Genomic DNA, 22,610 nt, shown 5'->3' on the forward strand with positions numbered 1-22,610 from the left:
GAGGAACTAGAGATCAAATTGCCAACATACGCTGGATCATGGAGAAAGCTAGGGAGTTCCAGAAAAACATCTACTTCTGCTTCATTGACTATGCTAAAGCCTTTGATTGTGTGGATCATAACAAACTGTGGCAAGTTCTTAAAGAGATGGGAGTACCAGACCATCTTATTTGTCTCTTGAGAAACCTATATGCGGGTCAAGAAGCAACAGTGAGAACTGGACATGGAACCACTGATTGGTTCAAAATTGGGAAAGGAGTCCGGCAAGGCTGTATACTGTCGCCCTGCCTATTTAACTTATATGCAGAGCACATCATGAGAAAGGCAGGGCTAGATGAATCAAAAGTTGGAATTAAGATTGCCGGAAGAAATATCAACAACCTAAGATACGCAGATGATACCACTCTAATGGCAGAAAGTGAAGAAGAACTAAAGAGCCTCTTGTTGCGGGTGAAGAAGGAGAGTGCAAAACTTGGGTTGAAACTTAACATTAAGAAAACCAAGATCATGGCATCTGGCCCTCTCAATTCCTGGCAAATAGATGGGGAAGAAATGGAGGTAGTGACAGATTTTATTTTCCTGGGCTCCAAGATCACTGCAGATGGGGACTGTAGCCAAGAAATTAAAAGACGCTTGCTCCTGGGGAGGAAAGCCATGACAAATCTAGACAGCACACTAAAAAGCAGAGACATCACCCTGTCAACAAAAGTGCGTATAGTCAAGGCTATGGTCTTCCCAGTTGCAATGTATGGCAGTGAAAGTTGGACCATAAGAAAGGCTGAGCGCCAAAGAATTGAGGCCTTTGAACTATGGTGCTGGAGAAGACTCCTGCGAGTCCCTTGGACTGCAAGGCGATCAAACCAGTCAGTCCTAGAGGAGATCAATCCTGACTGCTCTTTAGAAGGCCAGATCCTGAAGCTAAAACTCAAATACTTTGGCCACCTAATGAGAAGGAAGGACTCACTGGAGAAAAGCCTAATGCTGGGAAAGATCGAGGGCAATAGAAGAAGGGGACGACAGAGAATGAGGTGGCTGGATGGAGTCACTGAAGCAGTAGGCGTGAGCTTAAATGGACTCCAGAAGATGGTAGAGGACAGAAAGGCCTGGAGGAATGTTGTCCATAGGGTCGCGATGGGTCGGACCTTTCCTAGCATTAGGCTCTTCTCCAGTGAGTCCTTCCTTCTCATTAGGTGGCCAAAGTATTTGAGTTTCAACTTCAGGATCTGACCATTTAAAGAGCAGTCAGAGTTGATCTCCTCTAGGACTGACCGGTTTGAACACCTTGCAGTCCAAGGGAGTCACAGGAGTCTTCTCCAGCACCATAGTTCACAGGCCTCAATTCTTTGGCACTCAGCCTTTCTTATGGTCCAGCTTTCACATCCATACATTGCAACTGGGAAAACCATGGCCTTGACTATACGCACTTTTGTTGGCAGGGTGATGTCTCTGCTTTTTAGTATGCTAGCTAGCTTTGCCATAGCTTTCCTCCCCAGGAGCAAGCATCTTTTAATTTCTTGGCTGCAGTCCCCATCTGCGGTGATCTTGGAGCCCAGGAAAATAAAATCTGTCATTACCTCCATTTCTTCCCCATCTATTTGAGAGGGCCAGATGCCATGATCTTGGTTCTGTTCTGTTCTGTTCTGTTCTATTACATTACATTACATTACATTACATTACATTACATTACATTACATTACATTACATTACATTACATTACATTACATTACATTACATTACATTACATTACATTACATTCTACTATTGCCCAATAAGCCTTCTTTCAGTCACCTACAAGGTTTTCACCAAGATAATAGCAAAAAGAATATTGAGAACATCAAATTATGCACAGTCAAAGGAGCAGGCAGGGTTTAGAAGTGGTTACAGCATAATGGGTCACATCCAGGTTGTTCAGCAAGTCACTGAAAGGCACAATAAGTACACTATGTCTCTGCATTGCTTTCATTGAATACGAAAAGGTGTTTGACTCAGTATTCCAGCAAGCAATAATCACTGCATTGCTGAACCAAGGCATACACACTGTTTATATAAACAAGTTGTATATTGGAGGATTAATTTTCTTATTGAACAACTACAGTGCTCTCAGTCAATCCAAAATGTTAAGAAACTTCAAATCTGAATATTTAAAAAAGTAAAAGTGAGGCTTTGGCTTTCTTAGGAAAATATCTATATGTGCACAATTATTGGGGATGCCATGAGCAGCATGAGAGTCGATGTTACCTGTGCAATGCTGCCCAGCCCCCAGCCTTCCCAGTTTTGGCAGGCAGCAGGGTGCTCTCCTCACAGTGCCGAGAGGCTGAGCCAGGTGGCATGAATCTGAAGAGAAGTGCAACACTGCCCAGCCCCTAGCCTGCCCGAAGTAGGCAAGGCCATGTGCTGGCCACTTCCAGGCAATGGTGCATTTTTTCATTCCTCAAAAAGGGTGATACCTCCCCAGCGCGCGCCCATTGGGTGGGACCGACGTGCCAGGGACTGGTCCCTCGCTGTTTCCAGATGGCCTTGTGGAGCTAAGACTGAATGAGTTTCAGCATAGATGGCCACAATGAAATTGTACATTGGCTCCCGGCCAGCCTGGGCTGGGGCCAAGGCAGGGGGGGCTGTTCCCTCACTGTTTCCAGGATTGGTTCGCGGGCCACATGAATCCACATCGTGGGCTGGATCCGGCCCCCGGGCCTTGTGTTTGACATGTCTGCTCTAGCTGTATATGGGGTTTCATCCCACCAAGTTTCCATAATGGCAACAATTACTTGAATCTCTAGTTCATTCTATTTATTCCTCATACTTTGTGCATTGATGTATAAACATGAGTCCTTTTGACTGACCCTATCTTCACTTTCTACATAACCTGTTTTGTGTCTGCATTCCCCTTTTTCCTTACCACCTGTTTGATTAGTGCACTTTAGTCTCATAAATAGTGAAAAGAAAAAATGCTTGAGAAACTGACAACTTTTATGGGCTACAACCTCTTAATTGGAATAAAGAATCCAGGATTTAGAATGAGTACATATTGTCACCATTGGTACATATAAAAGCAATGAAGATGCTCTTATTTTGTCAATGTCAAAATCCTTATGCACGTTTTCGGAGAGAAAAGTGCTGCAACATGTCTGACTTGTTTCAATGCTCTACATTTCATAGCATGGTCATTATTGTGAAATGTTTTATTAGCAATTTGAAACAGTTTTTTTCCTTTGGATTCACTTGCTGTAACCTCTTCTGTTTTTCTTTTCTTCTCTTTTGACAGAATGTAGTGAAAGCGGATATTGTAAACTATAGCCAGGAGCCTGCAACAAGAACCGTTAACTCTCCCCGGAGCTCAATGTGTACAATTCAGTGAGCGTTTTCTCTTTTTGTACAGTGCTCTTTGGCTGCCTTCGCCCAGCAATGGAGTTGCCGGGAATGTTGTTTTAACAGGAAACATGACTGTAGTGCATTTAGAAGTTTAAAAAAACCACTGCCCAGGCAGCTTCTTTGAATAGTTAAGATTCAAATAGTGGGACCACACACTTTGAAAATATATATATTCTTCTGAATTATATTTCAGTAAAGGAGAGTGATTGTGTGTAGAGATACTTTTACATATATTGTCAGAATGTTTGAAGAGTGAATGCAACATGTGTAAATTAAATGATATGAGAAGAGATTGTGAAATAAAGCAATGTAGTGAAAATAGATTGGCTTTCTTTCCTTGATTTTGTCCATTTTGTCCTTTTTTTTTGTTAGAACCAGGAGAGACATTCTCACTTTAATTCTTCCTTTAACATATTTATTCTTTATCATCAAACATAAAATACAAAAGAAAGAAAAAGCTAACTAACGAATATTTGAAACCAATACCAAAAACAAAAAAGTGTACTAAAAAAACCCAAATATTAAATAAAGTGAGGGGAAAAATTATTTGATCCCCTGCTGATTTTTACATTTGTCCACTGATAAAGATATGATCAGTCTATAATTTTAATGGTAGGTTTAATATAACAGTGAGATACAGAATAACAAAAAAAAATTCCAGAAAAGCACATTTCAAAAAAGATAGAAATTGATTTGCCTATCAATCAGCAAGATTTCTGGCTCCCAGCCAAGTGTCTTTTATACAGGTAACAAACTGAGATTAGGAGCACTCTCTTAAAGGAAGTGCTCCTAATCTCAGCTCATTACCTGTATAAAAGACACCTGTCCACCAGCAAGTTTCCCCCCATGCTCAAGAAAGCACATGTACGGGCCCATCTGAAGTTTGCCAATGAACATCTGAATGATTCAGAGGAGAACTGGGTGAAAGTGTTGTCAGATGAGACCTAAATTGAGCTCTTTGGTATCAACTTGCCGTGTTTGGAGGAGGAATGCTGGCTATGACCCCAAGAACATGATCCTCACCATCAAACATGGAGGTGGAAACATGCTTTGGGGGTGTTTTTCTGCTAAGGGGACAGGGCAACTTCACCGCATCAAAGGGACAATAGATGGGGCCATGTATTGTCAAATCTTGGGTGCGAACCTCCTTCCCTCAGCCAGGCATTGAAAAGGGGTTGTGGATGGGTATTCCAGCATGGCAATGACCCAAAACACACAGCCAAGGCAACAAAGGAGTGGCTCAAGAAGAACCACATTAAGGTGGCCTAGCCGGTCTCCAGACCTTAATCCCATAGAAAATCTGTGGAGGGAGCTGAAGGTTTGAGCTGCAAAACAGCCTCAAAATCTTAATGACTTGGCGAGGATCTGCAAAGAGGAGTGGGACAAAATCTCTCCTGAGATGTGTGCAAACCTGGTGGCCAACTACAAGAAACGTCTGACCTCTGATTGGCAACAAGGATTTTGCCACCAAGTACTAAGTCATGTTTTGCAAAGGGGTGAAATATTGATTTCACTCATTAAAATGCAAGTCAATTTATAACTTTTTTGGAAGGTGCTTTTCTGGATTTTTTTGTTATTCTGTCTTTCACTGTTAAAATTATAGACTGATCATTTCTTTGTCAGTGGGCAAACGTACAAAATCAGCAGGTGATCAAATAATTTTTCCCTCACTGTACATCTAACATTAAACATAAAAAAATCCATTCTGCCTGAATGCTGAAAGATGTATCAAAAAACCTAATACGTTCTCCTCTTACATAGGTGTCAGCACCCACCTCTTCCCACTTCTTAAGAAAGCAGCACTCTTGGAGACAGGGTTTTCTAAGCAATTTTTATTAAGAAATAGGAGATAGCAGGCATAATAGACAGGATCTGAGGCGTTCTCTTACATCTCGACAATTTTAAAGTTCCCCCAAGCAAACTCCCCCCACAGTTCATTTGGTCAGTTCCAGATCAGCCAATCTCCATGTGGTAACTCCATCGTGGGAAAAGAAAGATAAAAATCTGTTTGCAGCATGATCATTTCCACAGTTCCTCACACTTCCTTCGGAGAAACAACCCAGAACCCAGAGGGTTATAATTCTTTCCCCCACCCCTTTTCTAGTTGCCTGGTAAGTTCAGAGAGAATGCCTAGTAAGAAAGCAATTTGGTTTACATTGTAATGGATAGCAGACAGGTAGAATAAACAAAAGGTAACATTTAATGAAGGTAGTGAAAGCAATAAAGCCCCATGCTTGTTCCCTCTCCCCCTTGGGAATGGCAGAATCCAGGTGAAGATGACATTTGGTTTTTGTACAGAGGAGATAGAAGTAAAATATAAATGGATTCTGACATCCTGCCCCCCCGTAAAAATAGGAGAGATCCACCTGTAGAGGAAACAAAAAATATATATGTTAGCCTGGCTTGTTGGGATATTCTGTATGAAACTTCTTTAGCAGCTTCAGTGCTTTTATGTGATGTTTATGGACTCACTCGTTTTCTGAAGAGGGATGGTATTTCCAAGCTACTAGGTATTGAATTGCTCTGTGATACTTTCTAGAATCTAGGATTTCTTTTACCTCGAAGTGTTGTTCTCCTTCAACAATGATTGGAGGTGGTGGTGGTGGGTTTTTTGGCCGTAAGGGTGACTGTTGTTCCCTTTTCAGCAAGCTGCAGTAAAAGATTGGGTGCATTTGCCTAAGACTTTTGGGTAGTTTTAATTCTACTGTTACTGGGTTTATGATTCTTTTAATTGGAAAGGGTCCTATATATTTTGGTCCAAGTTTTTTACAGGGCTGTAGTCATCTTAGGTATTTTGTAGATAAATATACCATTTTTCCTACACTGAATAGTGTGGGTTCGACTCTCTTTTTGTCTGATTGTGCTTTCTATGCTTGCCTAGCTTCGTGTAAAACTTTCCTAACAATTGGCCAGGTGTTTTGTAATTGTTCAATCCATTCTTTCAGCAATGGGATTTCCGGTTCATTTGGGATTAGTTCTAGCATAGGATTGAAACTTTGACCGGTGGCTATTTGAAAAGAAGTGTAGCCTGTGCTGGAGTGGACCGTGTTATTGTAAGCAACTTCTGTGAAAGGGAATATGTCCGTCCAATTTGTTTGCTGGAAATTAATAAAGCATCTTTAAGTATTGCTGAAGTACTGAGTTCGAGCGTTCCGATTGGCCGTTCCCCTGAAGATGATGACTAGATGACAGTCCCTGACTGGTTCCTAAGAGGGATAAAAATTCCTTCCAAAATTTTGACATTAATTGCACTCCTCTATCAGATATGATGTGTTGGGGTGCCCCATGCAGTCTGTAAATGTGCTGCACAAATAGTTTCGCTAAGATTTTTGTGGTGGGAATCTTTTGGCAAGGGATAAAATGCACTTATTTGGAAAACAAATCCGTAACACCACAGATGACAGTGTTCCCATTGCTTTCTGGTAATTCTACTATAAAATCCATGGCTATTTCTTTCCAGGGGACTGAAGGTTTTGCCACTGGTTGTAACAGTCCGGGCGATTTCCCTTGTAGCCTCTTAGCTGTTGCGCACATTGGGCAGCTGGCCGTGTAGTTTTCTATGTCCTTTTTCATGGATGGCCACCAAAATTGCCTTTTAATTAAATGTAAAGTTTTTACAAATCCAAAATGCCCTGCTGATTTTGTATCATGGCACAACTGCATGAAATTGATCCTCTGGGTGGCCGGTATATATAACCTCTCTCCTATCCTGGGTAGTCCGTCTTTGATTATGCACATATGTCTATTTTTCTGGAACCATCTGTTTCCAAAAACTTTCTGAATTCAATTCCAGTTTGGCTACACGGCTGCGGCTTTATTTTAGCTTGGGCCCTGGTGGTTACTGGCGCTGCCAGTTGTTGTTCGGGCATAAGTGATTTAGAGTCAGTGGCTCGTGTACTGTTATATTGGGGCATGCAAGACAGTGCATTTGCCTGGAAATTCTTTCCCACAGGGAAGTGTTTAAGTGTGAAACGGAATTGGTGAAAGTGTTGAGACCAGCAGGCTTGCTTAGGAGTGAGTTTTCTGGGTGTTTTTAGCGCTTCCAATTTTTTGTGGCCCGTTCAGACCTGGAAATGGATTTTCATTCAAGGAAATGATGCCACATAAGTAATGGTTACCTCACAGCGTAAACCTCCTTTTCCCACACAGCCCAGCGTTGTTCTGTCTCAGTGAGTTTCCTGGACATATATGCACACGGTTGCAGTACCCCCTCCTCATTCTCCTGTAATAATACAGCTCCCACCACCACATCGCTTGCGTCTGCCTGTTTTACGAAAGGTCTCCAGGTCCGGGTGCCTCAGTAGAAAAAGTCTCTTTAGCCTCTCAAATGCTACTTGACATTCCATTGTCCACTTCAGGGGCTGGCTGGGTTTCATTCCCCACCCTCATTTTTAATAAGTTCGTGAGGGACAGGCTATTTCGGCGAACGAAGGGATGAATTGGTGGTAGAAGTTTGCAAAACCCAGGAAACTTTGTAATAGCTTCTTTGTGTGCGGTGGTGCCCTTTCTAATACTGCCCTGACTTTCTCAGGGTCCATTTCAATGCCCTGTGGGGAAATGCGATACCCCAGGTAGTCTATTCTTTCCTGGTGGAATTTGCATTTCGATAATTTGGCATATAGGTGGGCAGCCCACATTTTTTTAAAAAAAGCGCTCTGACTAGGTTAATATGCTCCTCTTTGGTCTCGGTGAAGATAAAATGTCATCTAAGTAAACCAGGAGCCCCTTAAATAGGTGCTCCCTTAGCACTTCATTGATTATTTGTATAAAAACTGCAGGGGCCCCTTGCAGTCCAAATGGCAAAACTTTGAACTGGTAGCAATCCATTGGACAATTGAATGTGGTCTTCCATTTGTCCCCTTCCTTGATCCTAATGCAGTAGTATGCTTCTCTTAGGTCTAGTTTGGTAAAAATCGTTCCTTTCGATAGGTGGGATAACGTGTCCTTCATGTAACACCTCTACTCCGTGAGCTGCATTGGCTTCCAGTTGCCCTCCGGGTGAGATTCAAGGTGCTGGTGATGACATATAAAGCCCTAAATGGCTTGGGTCCGGGATATTTGAGGGAACACCTGCTGCCAGCATCAAGTTCCCTTCGTCCAGTGCGCTCGCAGAGGGAGGGTCTTCTCAGGGTGCCGCCGGTAAAAGTTTGCCAGCGGATAACACCCATCGGGAGGGCCTTTTCTGTGGGTGCGCCTGCCCTCTGGAACCAGCTGCCCGTGGAGCTCAGGACTGCCCCTGACCTACGTTCATTCCGCCGGGACCTGAAGACTTGGCTCTTTGAGCTCTCTGGCCCAGGCTGAGAATTTTAACGGGGGTTTTATTTTCAGGGAGAATTTAATCTTTTAATTGTCTTTTAACTTTGTATTTTGTATTGGTATGTTTTTAAAATGCCCTGTAAACCGCCCTGAGTCCTTCGGGAAAGGGCGGTATATAAATCTAATAAAATAAATAAATAAAATAAAAGGTAAATATAATCTTCAAATCCCTGTTAACCATCTATTATTGCATACAATGCGTAGAACCACAAATGGCTTTCAGTCTCTTATAAACTTGTCTAATCTATTGTCTGTAATCAAAGCAGTTAATTTTGCAATCTCTGCTAATTCATTCAATTTTAAAATCCACTCTTTAACAGTCTATATCCCCTTTTCCTTCCAATGCTTAGCATGATCAAGCCTCACAGTGGTGACTGTGCTGCCACCACGTGGCTGTTTTGGAAAAATTACAATGTGGGTAGTCAAACCCTCCTATCCTATGATGTATTCCCTCCCCTTTCTGGGATGGACTTCCTCCTCCTTTGTCTCTGGAGAGAATCCCACCCTCCATTGTCCAGCTAACATGTGACAACAGCAGATGTGCAGACGCTGGAAATATTATCATTTCCTGACCTTGGAGATACCTTGGAAATATCTTGGAAATGCTGTACAAACGTCATCTTAATCTACATGCAATAAAGGTATTTTTATATGATAAAGGGTGTTTCCACGAGTTCAAACTATCTGGAGAAAACTGTTAATGGTAATGGCCTGCTTATATAGACCATAGAAGTCTTAACAAGGGGTTAATTACAGTACAATGGCTTTGGATCCAGAATAGTGACCATGTAAAGAAATAGTGTTTTTCACTTGGTTTGTCCATGATACCTAGAAGAAAGGCTTCAGGTTTCATTAATATTTGTGTTTTAAATGTTTTCTGCATTGTCATTATTATATTTATCCAGTTTGATTTAGCATACTTACAAGATCACTATATATGATAAAATGTACCCTCTATATATTTTTGCCAGTCTATGTGGAGTCAAATACCAACAGTACATACTTTTATAAAAGTTTTTTTCCAAAGTATAATTCAAAGTAAATTTTAAACTACTGGTCCATACATTCTCCCATTACTCTAGCATTATGTTGTTATCAATTATTTTGCCCATTTTACCATACAAATTTCTAACATATTCATCTTCCAGATTCACCTTAAATAACATTTTAGATTCTCACTTTAATCCTTGTGGTGTTTATTATTGGCTTTCTTTTAGGACCAGTTATTTTCAGTCATGTATTCATGTATTTTCAATCATATATTCATGTATTCATCACATCCTGAAAAAATAAAGTGTCTCACACTTCTAGCAATTTTATTCATAAAACAGAGTTTTGAAGGAAAAAATGATTTTAAAAATCTCATTAAACTGGATTGTGATTACCGGTATGTACTTGTTAAAACAGAAGAAACAATCATTTTTTGCTTGTTTCTGGTTTTTCCCACTTTAAAGTACTTTACCATAAAATGACTGCTAATATCTGTATTTGCAAAAATAATATACCCTTTACTAGACTATGGTGAAGAGAGAACTTTCCATTGGTTTTCAGCTATTAAGAGCTAGAGCTATAGTAACCCAGGACAACTTTAGTGGTAGAATATCAACAGGGAACCTTTCATACCAATAAATGTCCTGTCTTTGTCCAAACCACTGTAGAGCTCTCTCTTTGACCCATTTCATTATGTTGCCCACTGCAGTATTGGAGGAGCCCAGAGCTTTTCAAACTACAGTATTCTGCAGAATCCCAGAGTTCCCTGAGAACTTTATTTTCCTTAAAAGACAAGGGACCCCCTTCCAAAAAAACAATCACTTGAGTGCAGTCAATTTTCTGTCACTAAGAACTTTGTCTCTTGTTAAGGAATTTCAGGATTCTTTTTTAAAATAACATAAGTTTCAAAAAGTTTGAAATCCTAGCTCTAGCCTACTTGTTCCTATAGTGTCCTTTTTACAAGAAGTCACAATCTATACCAAACTGCCCAAAAGTTCCATTTGTTCTGGGAATGATGTTGTTTTCTTTATATTATTGGACTGCAATTATAACATCTCCAAAAGAGTGGCAAAATTTCTTACAGTTGCCATTGATTCACGTTTAATTCTATGGTTATAGAATTATGAAAAGTTCTTAAAAATTCAGGGACATATCCAGAGATGGTATCTGCCTTGCAGGTAGCCCAAGTTGAACTATATTGCCTACTTAAAGGTTACAGAAAAAGGTTTTGGTAGTATATAGATATCAGTATATTTATAAGATAAACATTAAGTCCCTTTGAACAGATGTCCCATAACTGTTCTGAAAGTGTTTTCCAGCCGTCAGTTTGGGAAAAACCATATTTTTATAACTGGGGAGAGGGAGTTTGCTCCCTATTGGGTCAGTATGATTTTCCATGGGCTATGAGGCCACAGAGGCTTTAAAGATGTGTAGATACTAAACCACTGGTGGGCAGAAATGTTTGGTTTAATTGAATCTAAGAACACTATCTTCCAATGGGTATTTAGAACATTTACTTATCTGGCTTGGTAAAAAATGTATACAGTGCCAAATACAATTTTGGAATTTCTGCATACATAAGTGTTACTTAGAAATCATAAACTCAGACATCAATTATTCTCTTAGTGCAAAACCTAACCAATTATTTTGGTGAAAAGATTCTCGTTTTAAAAATCATTTAAAAAGCATTCTGACAGAATCCATGAATAGAAACTTTGCAGAAACATTTACTTCTTAGGAAAGTCAAGGTACATTGAAGTACATTAAGAGCTGATGGAGGAATTTTTCAGAAATTTTAATCTGTATAGACTAAATGCAGTATAGAAATTAATGTAGCATAGATACAAAGGTTAAGATTTTTCCTTCTTTTATAACATTTAATAAAAAAGGCTCACAATAATTCCAAAATCTTCAAAACTGCTTCCAGGTACTTTCATTCTTGAATCATAACATATTTGTGACCATAAAGACTTTGGAAGACAGTGATTGTCAGAACCCATTCCTATTTCATTGCTATCTATCCCCTCTGACTCAAAAATCAAATCTCACCTCTCCCTGGGTTCTGCCATACTCCCAAGGGGGAGGGGGGATGTGCCTATGGGGTTATTGCCTCTGCTTCCTCTATCTGCTACAATGTAACACTTTGCTTTAATTTATTGCCTCTGCTTCCTCTATCTTCTACATTTTGGTTTCCTGTGTTATCTCTCTCTGAACTTTCTCTCCCTAAACTGTCAGATAGAACAAGGGAGGGAACAAGGAATGTAACCTCCAGTGACTGGCTTATTTTTATGCTCTTAGAAGAAGGTGTGAAGAGCCACCCAAACGTTGTGTGAACCAGAGATGGGCTGATGTTATCTCCCCTTTTCCCATGATGGACTTAACACCTGGGGATTGGCTGTCCCACACTGGCCAGATGAACTATGGGGTGGGGTCTTGCTTGGGGATACTTTAACCTATTGTTCTGCATGGGAAATCTCAGATCCTGTCTATTATGCCTGCTATCAACTGCTCTTAATAAAAGTTCCTGTTGGGAGAAATTGCTTCCAAGAGTTCTGCTTTCTTAAGATGTGGGTTTGAAGTGGGTCCTGACATTAGATGGGATCTGCAGTGATAGTCAACCTGGAAGGAAGACCCTTACAGGGGGACTTTGCAAAATTCACAATGTCAGACAAGGGGGCAGGGAAGGAAGAACCTGCTGCAAAGGGGGAGCTGTCCCTCCAGCCAGAACCCTGCTAACTGTCAGGATCCAAGATGTCCTACTCTTTGGAGGAAGAAGTGGTAGAGACATGCAGCCACAAACTTCGGTGGTTGATGGGCGTTGGAAAAAAAGACAAGTGGAACAAGAAGTTGAGAGAAGGCAGCCACCAACCCGGATGGAAGCAAGAAATGGAGAGATCCCTTCACCTTAGCAAAGATGAAGGAGATCATGCAGAGCACTTGAGTTGGATTTTGGACAAAGCCATTGACCTGATGAAAAGAACCCTTGGCTCCCTCAGGGATGAGAAACCTGAACCCCGCAGCCACACCATTACCTTGAGCTGCAGCCAGAGAGACACCGAGGGGGAATCTGAAGCTGAAGCCCCGGGGATGACTGCTGAGACCACTGAGAAAGCAGCTACTGCTTTGGCAGGCCCCACTCCCCGCTATCCTACAGCTGCCGAATCAAGATGGCACCGATCCGTCCAAAAATTCCTGCTGCTGGACATGAAATTCTGGGGAGAATCATGACACTTGGGGTTCTTCCTAATCCAAGTCTTCAGCTACATGGAAGAATACGGATGAGACATCCTCAATGACAAAGCCTGTATTTATATTGTGCAGTCTGCTCTGGACGGGGTGGCCGCAGACTGGGTGGTGGACCTGCATGATTCCAATGCCTTGGAGCTTCACAACTTCAACCAGTTCATATCCTCACTGAGAAAGCGATTCGAGGACCCCCTGGCTGACCGAAAAGCCCATGAGAAGATCAAAACAGTGAAGCAAGTCAGATGCTCGGTAGCCGAAAATATGGAAGAATTCCGGGCCATCGCCAGCAAACTGAACTGGCCAGAAGACATCCTCCTCAGCCACTTAAAAGATGGCCTAAACTACAACCTGTACGATTCTTGCCTACCCGAGGGGACCCACACCGACTACCTGAATGGTACGTCCTAGCAGAAGAAGCAGAGATCGACCCACTGAAGAGGCACTGCTGAGGAAAACCGTGGAGCTGCTCACCCCCTGGACTGTCGCATGAACCAGCAAAACCACCAGCCATGGGCAAGAAGTCAACAGGCTGTTTCAAATGCACTGCTATCTGACAGGGGAGGTGATTTCCCCCTTTCGCTCTGGGGCTTCTCCTCTTTTCTTTTCTTCTTTGAAATTCTCCAGAATGATTTCACAATCCGGAACACTTACAAAGGTTTGCTGAGTGTTCACTCCGCCAGATTAGTTGAATCACTGTCCCGCTGATTCACTGCTATTTCTGACAGCTGTCATTTCTTCACAGCCACCATAATGGGCCGTCTCCTTCACCTGGCTTTCTCCTAGGGTTTCCTGCTTTCTGCAGTTCAGACCACCATCCAGAACCGCTCAGCTGGGCGCCTTCATTTCTGATCTCCCTCCATGAGATCTGGGGCTTTTAAAAAAACCACTGGGAACAGAGAAAAGGCTGTGAAATCGGCACGCTCATTCGGAGCGGCATCTCAGCACAGCCATTCCGTTTGACAGCTGGCTCCTCCTCCCCAAATAATGCATTTCTTATGTAGTGGTTTTGGAATTATCTATGGATTCTTTCCCCTTCATGGATTACTGCCTTGTCATGGCAAAGGGGCTTGCGTAATTCAATGAAGCTATGAGCTATGCCATGCAGGGCCACCCAAGACGGACAGGTCATAGCAGAGAGTTCTGACAAAACATGATCCACTGGAGAAGGAAATGGCAACCCACTCCAGTATCTTTGCCATGAAAATCCTATGGACAGTATCAAAAGGAAAAAAGATATGACGCTGGAAGATGAGCCCCTCAGGTCGGAAGGTGTCCAATATGCTACTGGGGAAGAGCAGACAGCTAGTACTAGTAGTGCCAGAAAGAATGAAGTGACTGGGCCAAAGCCGAAAGGATGCTCAGCTGTGGATGTGTCTGGTGGTGAAAGGAAAGTCTTATGCTGTAAAGATTTTTTCTCCATAAGAACCTGGAATGTAAGATCCATGAATCAAGGAAAGCTGGACGTGATCAAACAACAGATGACAAGACTGAACATCGACATCTTAGGAATCAGCGAACTAAAATGGACAGGAATGGGTGAATTTAATTCAGATGTCCATCAGGTATACTAGTGCGGGCAAGAATCCCTCAGAAGAAATGGAGTAGCCTTCATAGTCAATAAAAGAGTAGGAAAAGCAATACTGGGATACAATCCCCAAAATGACAGAATGATCTCAGTTCGAATCCAAGGCAAACCATTCAATATCACAGTAGTCCAAGTCTATGCCCCAGCCACCGGTGCTGAAGAGGATGAAATTGACCAGTTCTATGAAGCCCTACAACACCTTATAGAACTAACATCAAAAAATGATGTCCTTATCATCATGGGGGATTGGAATGCTAAAGTAGGAAGCCAAAAGATAAGCGGAATAACAGGCAAGTTTGGCCTTGGACTACAAAATGAAGCAGAGCACAGGGTGATAGAATTTTGTCAAGAGAATACGATGGTCATAGCAAATACTCTTTTTCAACAACCCAAGAGACGGCTCTACACATGGACATCACCTGATGGTCAACACAGAAATCAGATTGACTATGTGCTCTGCAGCCAAAGATGGAGAAGCTCTATACAGTCAGTAAAAACAAGACCAGGAGCTGACTGTGGCTCAGACCACGAGCTTCTCATTGCAAAATTTAGGCTAAAACTGAAGAAAGTAGGGAAAAGCACTAGGCCACTCAGGTATGAACTAAATCATATCCTTGGCAAATATCCAGTAGAGGTGACAAATAGATTTAAGGAATTAAATCTGATAGACAGAGTGCCTGAAGAACTATGGACGGAGGTTTGCAACATTATACAAGAAGTAGCAACTAAAACCATCCCAAAGAAAAAGAAATGCAATGTGAAGTGAAATGGGCCTTAGGAAAGCTGAGCAACAACAAAGCTAGTGGACGTGACAGTATTCCAGCTGAGATATTCAAAATCTTAAAAGACGATGCAGTAAAAGTGCTACACTCAATTTGCCAGCAAATTTGGAAAACTCAACAGTGGCCACAGGATTGGAAAAGATCAGATTACATTCCCATTCCAAAGAAAGGCAGTGCCAAAGAATGTTCAAACTATCGCATCATTGCACTCATTTCACATGCTAGTAAAGTTATGCGTAAAATCCTGCAACCTAGACTCCAGCAGTATATGGATTGAGAACTACCAGATGTACAGGCAGGATTTCAAAGAGGCAGAGGAACTAGAGATAAAATTGCCAACATACGCTGGATCATGGAGAAAAGCAAGGGAGTTCCAGAAAAACATCTATTTCTGTTTCATTGACTATGCTAAAGCATTTGATTGTGTGGATCACAACAAACTGTGGCAAGTTCTTAAAGAGATGGGCGTACCAGACCATCTTATTTGTCTCTTGAGAAACCTATATGCGTGTCAAGAAGCAACAGTGAGAACTGGACACGGCACCACTGATTGGTTCAAAATTGGGAAAGGAGTCTGGCAAGGCTGTAATACTGTCGCCCTGCCTGTTTAACTTATATGCAGAGCACAGCATGAGAAAGGCAGGGCTAGATGAATCAAAAGTTGGAATTAAGATTGCCGGGAGAAATATCAACAACCTAAGATATGCAAATGATACCACTCTAATGGCAGAAAGTGAAGAACTAAAGAGCCTCTTGTTGCAAATGAAGAAGGAGAGTGCAAAAGTTGGATGGAAACTAAACATTAAGAAAACCAAGATCATGGCATCCGGCCCTCTCAATTCCTGGCAAATAGATGGGGAAGAAATGGAGGTAGTGACAGATTTTATTTTCCTGGGCTCCAAGATCACCGCATACGGGGACTGCAGCCAAGAAATTAAAAGACGTTTGCTCCTGGGGAGGAAAGCCATGGCAAATCTACACAGCACACTAAAAAGCAGAGACATCACCCTGCCAACAAAAGTGCGTATAGTCAAGGTTATGGTCTTCCTAGTTGCAATGTATGGCTGTGAAATCTGGACCATAAGAAAGGCTGAGCGCCAAATAATTGAAGCCTTTGAATTATGGTGCTGGAGAAGACTCCTGCGAGTCCCTTGGACTGCAAGGCGATCAAACCGGTCAGTCCTAGAGGAGATCAACCCTGACTGCTCTTTAGAAGGGCAGATCCTGAAGTTGAAACTCAAATACTTTGACCACCTAATGAGAAGGAAGGACTCACTGGAGAAGAGCCTAATGCTAGGAAAGATTGAGGGCAAGAGAAGAAGTGGACGACAGAGAATGAGGTGGCTGAATGGAGTCACTGAAGCGTAGGTGTGAGCCTAAATGGACTCCAGAAGATGGTAGAGGACAAGAAGGCCTGGAGGAACTTTGTCCATGGGGTCGCGATGGGTCGGACACGACTTTACAACTAACAACAACAACAACAATGGATTCTTTTCATACCATAGAAATGTGTGCCATCCAAGTTGCAAATCATGTCCTTCTAAATATAACAACCTTTTTTTTCTAAGGCTTATCCATTCTTTTAACCATGTTAGAGCACATGCTTGGTAGTATAAGACCCAATCTGGTAGTCCAAATTCTCCATTTTCTTTAGCTTCTTGTAGCATTTTCAGTTTAATTCTGGCTGGAATTCCTTCCTTGCCAAATAAATTTTGAGATCAGTGTGTTCAATTCATCAAAAAACTTTTTCTCTATTTTTATAGTTACTGTTTGAAATAAAAAAAAGGAATTTTGGTAAAATACCGGTATTCATTTTCACTTTAGCCAGTCTTCCTAACACTGATAGTTGTAAGTTTTTCCATTTTTCCAAATCTAATTTTTTTGATTTAGTAATTTTATATAATTATCTTCTTTTATCATTGCACATCTTGCTGTTAAGTATATTCCCAAATATTTAACTTTCTTAACTATTTGTAAGTCTATTTTTTCTGACAGTTGTTTTTTTTTCTTATTTGTAAGGTTTCTAACTATAACTGGGTTTTTCTCTGTTTATTTTCAATCCTGCTATTTCTCCAATAATTTAAGAGTTGTCTCCAATGGTTCTTCTAAAATGAATACCAGGTCATCCGCAGATGGTTGTAGTTTATAGCTTTCATCTTTTATCTCCATTCCTTTGATTTTCAGATCTTGTCTGATATTTCTGTTGAGAACTTCCAAAGTTAGTATAAATAGCAGTGGGGATAGTGGACATCCTTGTTTTGTGCCTTTCTTTATATTAAAGTTCTCTGTATAGTCCCCATTAACAATTACTTTTGCTGTTTGTTTATCATATATTGTCTTAATGATCTTAATAAACTTTTATCCAAAGTCCATCCAGTTTAGTTGGTTTTACATCGACAAACGTTTTTTGAGCATCTAAGACAGGGGTATCAAACTGCCGGCCTCTGGGCCGAATACATCATGGTGAAACTGCGGCCACCCCATTGCCAACAATGGCAAAAAAGTTGTGATATGTCATGACATGTCATGTTACTGTCAGAATCCAGTTATATTTCATTTCTATCTATTTTCTCTGATTTAAAAAACCAATCATTTCTGTCTCCTGGATTCTGTCAAACTAAAAAAAAGGGAGGGGGTATTGCATGGGGAGTTTATTACTTTCACTTCCTGTTCTCACTACAAAGTAACCTTTTGTTGATTCATTTGGATCTGTTAACAAAACAATGTAGCCATTTGCCTTTCATCCTGTGCCTCTCTGAAGCTTTTTATGGACAGTGGGAGAAAAGGGGAGGAGGAAAGATGCAACACTTGGGGGCAATAAGAGAATTGGATGACCATGCTGAGGGAGCCAGACTGATATTATCTGTACTAAAGTAACACCTAGCAATCTGCCAGTTTGGATCACCTGGAAGAACTGCGGGTGGGATGGGGGCTGCTTGGGAACACTTTAAAACATTGAATGGTGGGATTGGTTCGCCAGATCCTGTCTAGCATGCCTGCAATCATTTTCTCTTAGTACGTTTACGTTTACGTTTACGTTTTATTTAATTTGTATACCGCCCTTCTCCCTAGGGACTCAGGGCGGTTCACAGGGCATATATAAATAACAATACAATACAATACAAAAGTTAAAAAAAGATTAAATCAGTGCCCAGTTAAAAACAATAATACTATTCTAAAACAACAATTTAAAACCCAAATCCCCCGTCAGGCCAGACCAGCTAATTCAAATAAATGGGTCTTCAGGCCACGACGGAAAGTTCGGAGGTCTGATGCCATCCGGAGCTCCACCGGCAGTTGGTTCCACAAAGCCGGGGCACCCACAGAGAAGGCTCTCCCCCTGGGGGCTGCCAGTCGGCATTCCCTGACCGGAGGCACCCTGAGGAGGCCCTCTCTGTGGGAACGCACAGGGCGGAGGGGAGTTGACGCCGGCAGCAGGTGGTCCCCGAGGTAACCCGGACCCATGCCATGTAGGGACTTAAAGATCATAACCAAGACCTTGAACCTCACCCGGAAGACAACTGGTAACCAATGCAGCTCACGGAGCAAAGGTGTAACATGGGAGTACCGGGAAACTCCCAAGACAACTCTCGCGGCCGCATTCTGTACCAGTTGGAGCCTCCGAGTGGTCTTCAAGGGAAGCCCCATGTAGAGAGCATTACAGTAGTCAAGGCGAGAGGTCACGAGCGCATGAGTGACCGTGCACAGGGCATCCCAGTCCAGATAGGGCCGCAACTGGCGCACCAGGCGAACCTGGGCGAAAGCCCCCCTAGTCACGGCCACCACATGATCTTCCAGGGTAAGCCGTGAATCTAGGAGGACTCCCAAGTTGCGAGCCCTATCCACGGGGGGTAAGAGCTCACCCCCCACAGAAAGAGATGGAACATTTTGAATGTCCCGGGATGCCGGAATGCACAGCCACTCAGTCTTGTCAGGGTTGAGTTGAAGTCTGTTCCTCCCCATCCAGACCCGAACCGCCTCCAGGCAACGGGACATCACAGTGAGGGCATCACTGGGGTGGTTTGGGGTCGAAAAGAAAAGTTGGGTATCATCGGCATATTGATGATACCCAACTCCAAAACCATGAATGATCTCACCCAGCGGTCTCATATAGATGTTGAACAGGAGAGGCGAGAGAACCGACCCCTGAGGAACTCCACAAACGAGAGACCTAGGGGCCGATCTCTGCCCCCCTGCCAACACCGACTGCGAGCGTCCCAGGAGATAGGAGGAGAACCACCGAAGAACTGTGCCTCCCACTCCCAATCCCCTGAGACGCCGCAGCAAGATACCATGGTCGATGGTATCGAAAGCCGCCGAGAGGTCTAATAGGACTAGGACAGAGGAATATCCCCTGTCCCGAGAGGAATATCCGAGAGGAATATCCCCTGTCCCCTCCAGAGATCATTCACCAGAGCGACCAATGCCGTCTCCGTGCTGTACCCGGGCCTGAAACCCGATTGGTAGGGGTCCAAATAATCCGCTTCATCCAGGACCAGAGGGAGCTGGTCCTGGTAAAGATTCCTGTTGGAAGAAACCGCTTCCAAGAGTTCTGTTTTCTTAAGATGTAGATTGAAGTGGGTCCTTACAGTGACATTGCGAGTTCGACACTCCTGATCTAAGAAAATTAGTGCCATTTGTTTTCCTGGGTGCATTTCATAGTATTCCAATGTATCTAAAATAATTCTTGTTATTTTTTTTTTATTTGTCTTTTTGGTAAAAATCTATTTTGGTCTGGATGAATAAATTCAATCCAAAATCTTTTCAGTCTTCCTGCTATTATTGAAGCAAAGATTTTGTAATCCATGTTTAGTAGTGATATTGATCTATAATTTTTTATCTCTGTCAAATCTGAGTCCTCTTTTGGTATTAAAGTAATATTTGCTTCTGTCCATGTGTTTGGTAATTTAGCCTCTAGTAATACCTCATTGCAAACGTCTTTCATTGGTGAGTTAATGTATCTTGTAAACATTTATAGAACTCTGTGGGTAGCCTGTCCAGTCCCAGGATTTTATCATTTTTGTTTTTGTTTTTTTATAGCTTCCATCAATTCCATTATTGTAATTTTTTCATTTAGCATATTTTTAAAGTTCTCTGGAATTTTTGGTAGATTAGCTTTCCCAGATATTATACTATTTTTCCCCGAGAGATTTCTTCTGTATCATATATTTTTCCATAAAATTCTTTAACTATTTTTTAATTGCATCATTTTGAAATTATAAACCGCCCTTCTCATCTTGCAATTTATTTATCAGTTTCTTCTTTCTTTCTTTTTGCAGTTTATAAGCCAGCCATCTTCCCAATTTGTTTGCATTTTCAAAAAAGTTTTGTTTTGCCCTTTTAATTTGTTGAGCCAATTCCTATGACTCTATTAAGTTTAGCTTATATGTTATTGCCTCCATTTGTCTTTTCATAGCTTTCTTTTGTGGATATATTTATTTATTTATTTAATGGAGGACCCAGATTGTTGGGGGCAATAAGCTGACTTTGTAATAATGCCACTTGGGGTGTGTGTGAAAGCCCTAATAAGCAGGCATATACATAGAATGAAGGCTACTGCTAAGCGTGTAAGCCGCCCTGAATCTTCGAAGAAGGGCGGGATATAAATGGAATTAAAATAAAAAATAAATAAAATATGCCGCCCTATCTCCCAAAGGACTCAGGGCGGCTAACAACAATAAAATACAAGTAAAATACAAATATTAAAATTAAAATTAAACTATATCTAGAGCCCCAACTACAACCAATAAAACCTTAAAACCTTATTAAAAAATCCCTTATCATCAGTCCAGGTCGGCCTGTTGGAAAAGAAATGTCTTAAGGTCATGACGAAAGGACCGGAGGTCTGGGGTCATCCAGAGCTCCAGCGGTAGCTGATTCCTCAGGGCAGGTGCCCCCACAGAGAAGACCCTCCCTCTGGGGGTCACCAGCCGACATTGTCTGGCCGATGGCACCCTGACGAGGCCCTCTCTGTGTGAGCGCACAGGGCGATGGGAAGTCATTCCTGGGAACAGACGGTCCTGCAGGTATCCCAGGCCTAAGCCATGTAGGGCTTTAAAGGTAAGAACCAGCACCTTAAATCTCACCCGGAGGGCAACCAGTAACCAATGCAGCTCACGCAGGAGGGGTGTAATATGGGAGTATCGGGATGCTCCCATCACAACCCACGCGGCCACATTCTGCACCAGCTGAAGTCTCTGGGTGGTCTTCAAGGGCAGCCCCATGTAGAGAGCATGGCAGTAATCAACACGGGAGGTAACGAGCGCATGAGTGACCGTACGTAAAGCATCTCGGTCCAGATAGGGGCGCAACTGGCGCACCAGGCGAACCTGGGCAAATGCCCCCCTTGGCCACGACTCCTATATGATCTTCTAAACTGAGTTGTGCATCCAGGACGCCTAAGTTGCGCACCCTATCAACGGGAGGTAACACCTCTCCCCCCATAACCAAAGATGGAACATCCTGGACTACACGAGATGCCGGTACGTAAAGCCACTCGGTCTTGGCCGGGTTGAGTTGGAGCCTGTTCTTCCCCATCCAGATTCGTACCGCTTCCAGGCAACGGGACATCACATCAAGGGTATCACTGGGTTGGTTTGGGGTAGAAATGCAAAGCTGGGTATCATCAGCATATTGATGATACCTTACCCCGAAACCGCAGATGATCTCACCCAGTGGCTTCATATAGATGTTGAACAGGAGGGGAGAGAGGACCGACCCCTGGGGCACCCCACAATAGAGGGGCCTCGGGGTTGACCTCTGCCCTCCTGCCAACACCGTCTGCGAATGGCCCGAGAGGTAGGAGGAGAACCACCGTAAAACGGTGCCTCCCACTTCCAACCCCACGAGATGTTGCAGCAGGATACCATGGTCAATGGTATCAAAAGCCACTGAGAGATCTAATAGGACCAGGACAGAGGAATATCCCCTATCCTGGGCCCGCCAGAGATCATTCAGTTTTTAAAATTCTTCCCTTAATATTGTAGATCAGGGGTGTCAAACTCAATTTCATTGAGGGCCGCATCAGCATTGTGGTTGCCCTCAGGGGGCCGGTTGGGTTTGGCCATGGTGGGCATGGCCTACTGGGTGGGTGTGGCTAGAGTGCGTATGGCCTACTGGGTGGGCGTGGCCAGCTCTACATCATTGGCATCAAGGGTGCCTATGGGGGCCTGGGCAGGAGTGGGACAGATCTGAGGATCTCTGGCAGAAGGAGGGTCTCTGGGCCAGGGCCAAAGCAGTGGGGGCCGTTCCCTCACTGTTTCCAGGATGGCTTCGCAGGCCACATGAAACCACTTTGCGGGCCGGATCCGGCCCCCGGGCCTT

General features: G+C 42.8%; 1 protein-coding gene across 6 annotated transcripts in view; it reads left to right on the forward strand.

Annotated features, from left to right (window-relative positions):
- The window catches only part of RAB28 (RAB28, member RAS oncogene family), a 161,409-nt gene extending 157,200 nt beyond the window's left edge, over positions 1-4,209 (forward strand). For all 6 annotated transcript variants that reach the window (XM_081332400.1, XM_081332402.1, XM_081332401.1 and 3 more), the window contains one exon: positions 3,262-4,209. In XM_081332400.1, the coding sequence (XP_081188526.1) occupies positions 3,262-3,354 (93 nt within the window). In that variant the 3' untranslated portion in view covers positions 3,355-4,209. The remainder of the gene's footprint in view (positions 1-3,261) is intronic.
- The last annotated feature ends 18,401 nt before the right edge of the window (positions 4,210-22,610 follow it).

Source organism: Vipera berus (genome assembly GCF_964194415.1).
Source record: "Vipera berus genome assembly, chromosome: 7".
NCBI lineage: Eukaryota > Metazoa > Chordata > Lepidosauria > Squamata > Viperidae > Vipera > Vipera berus.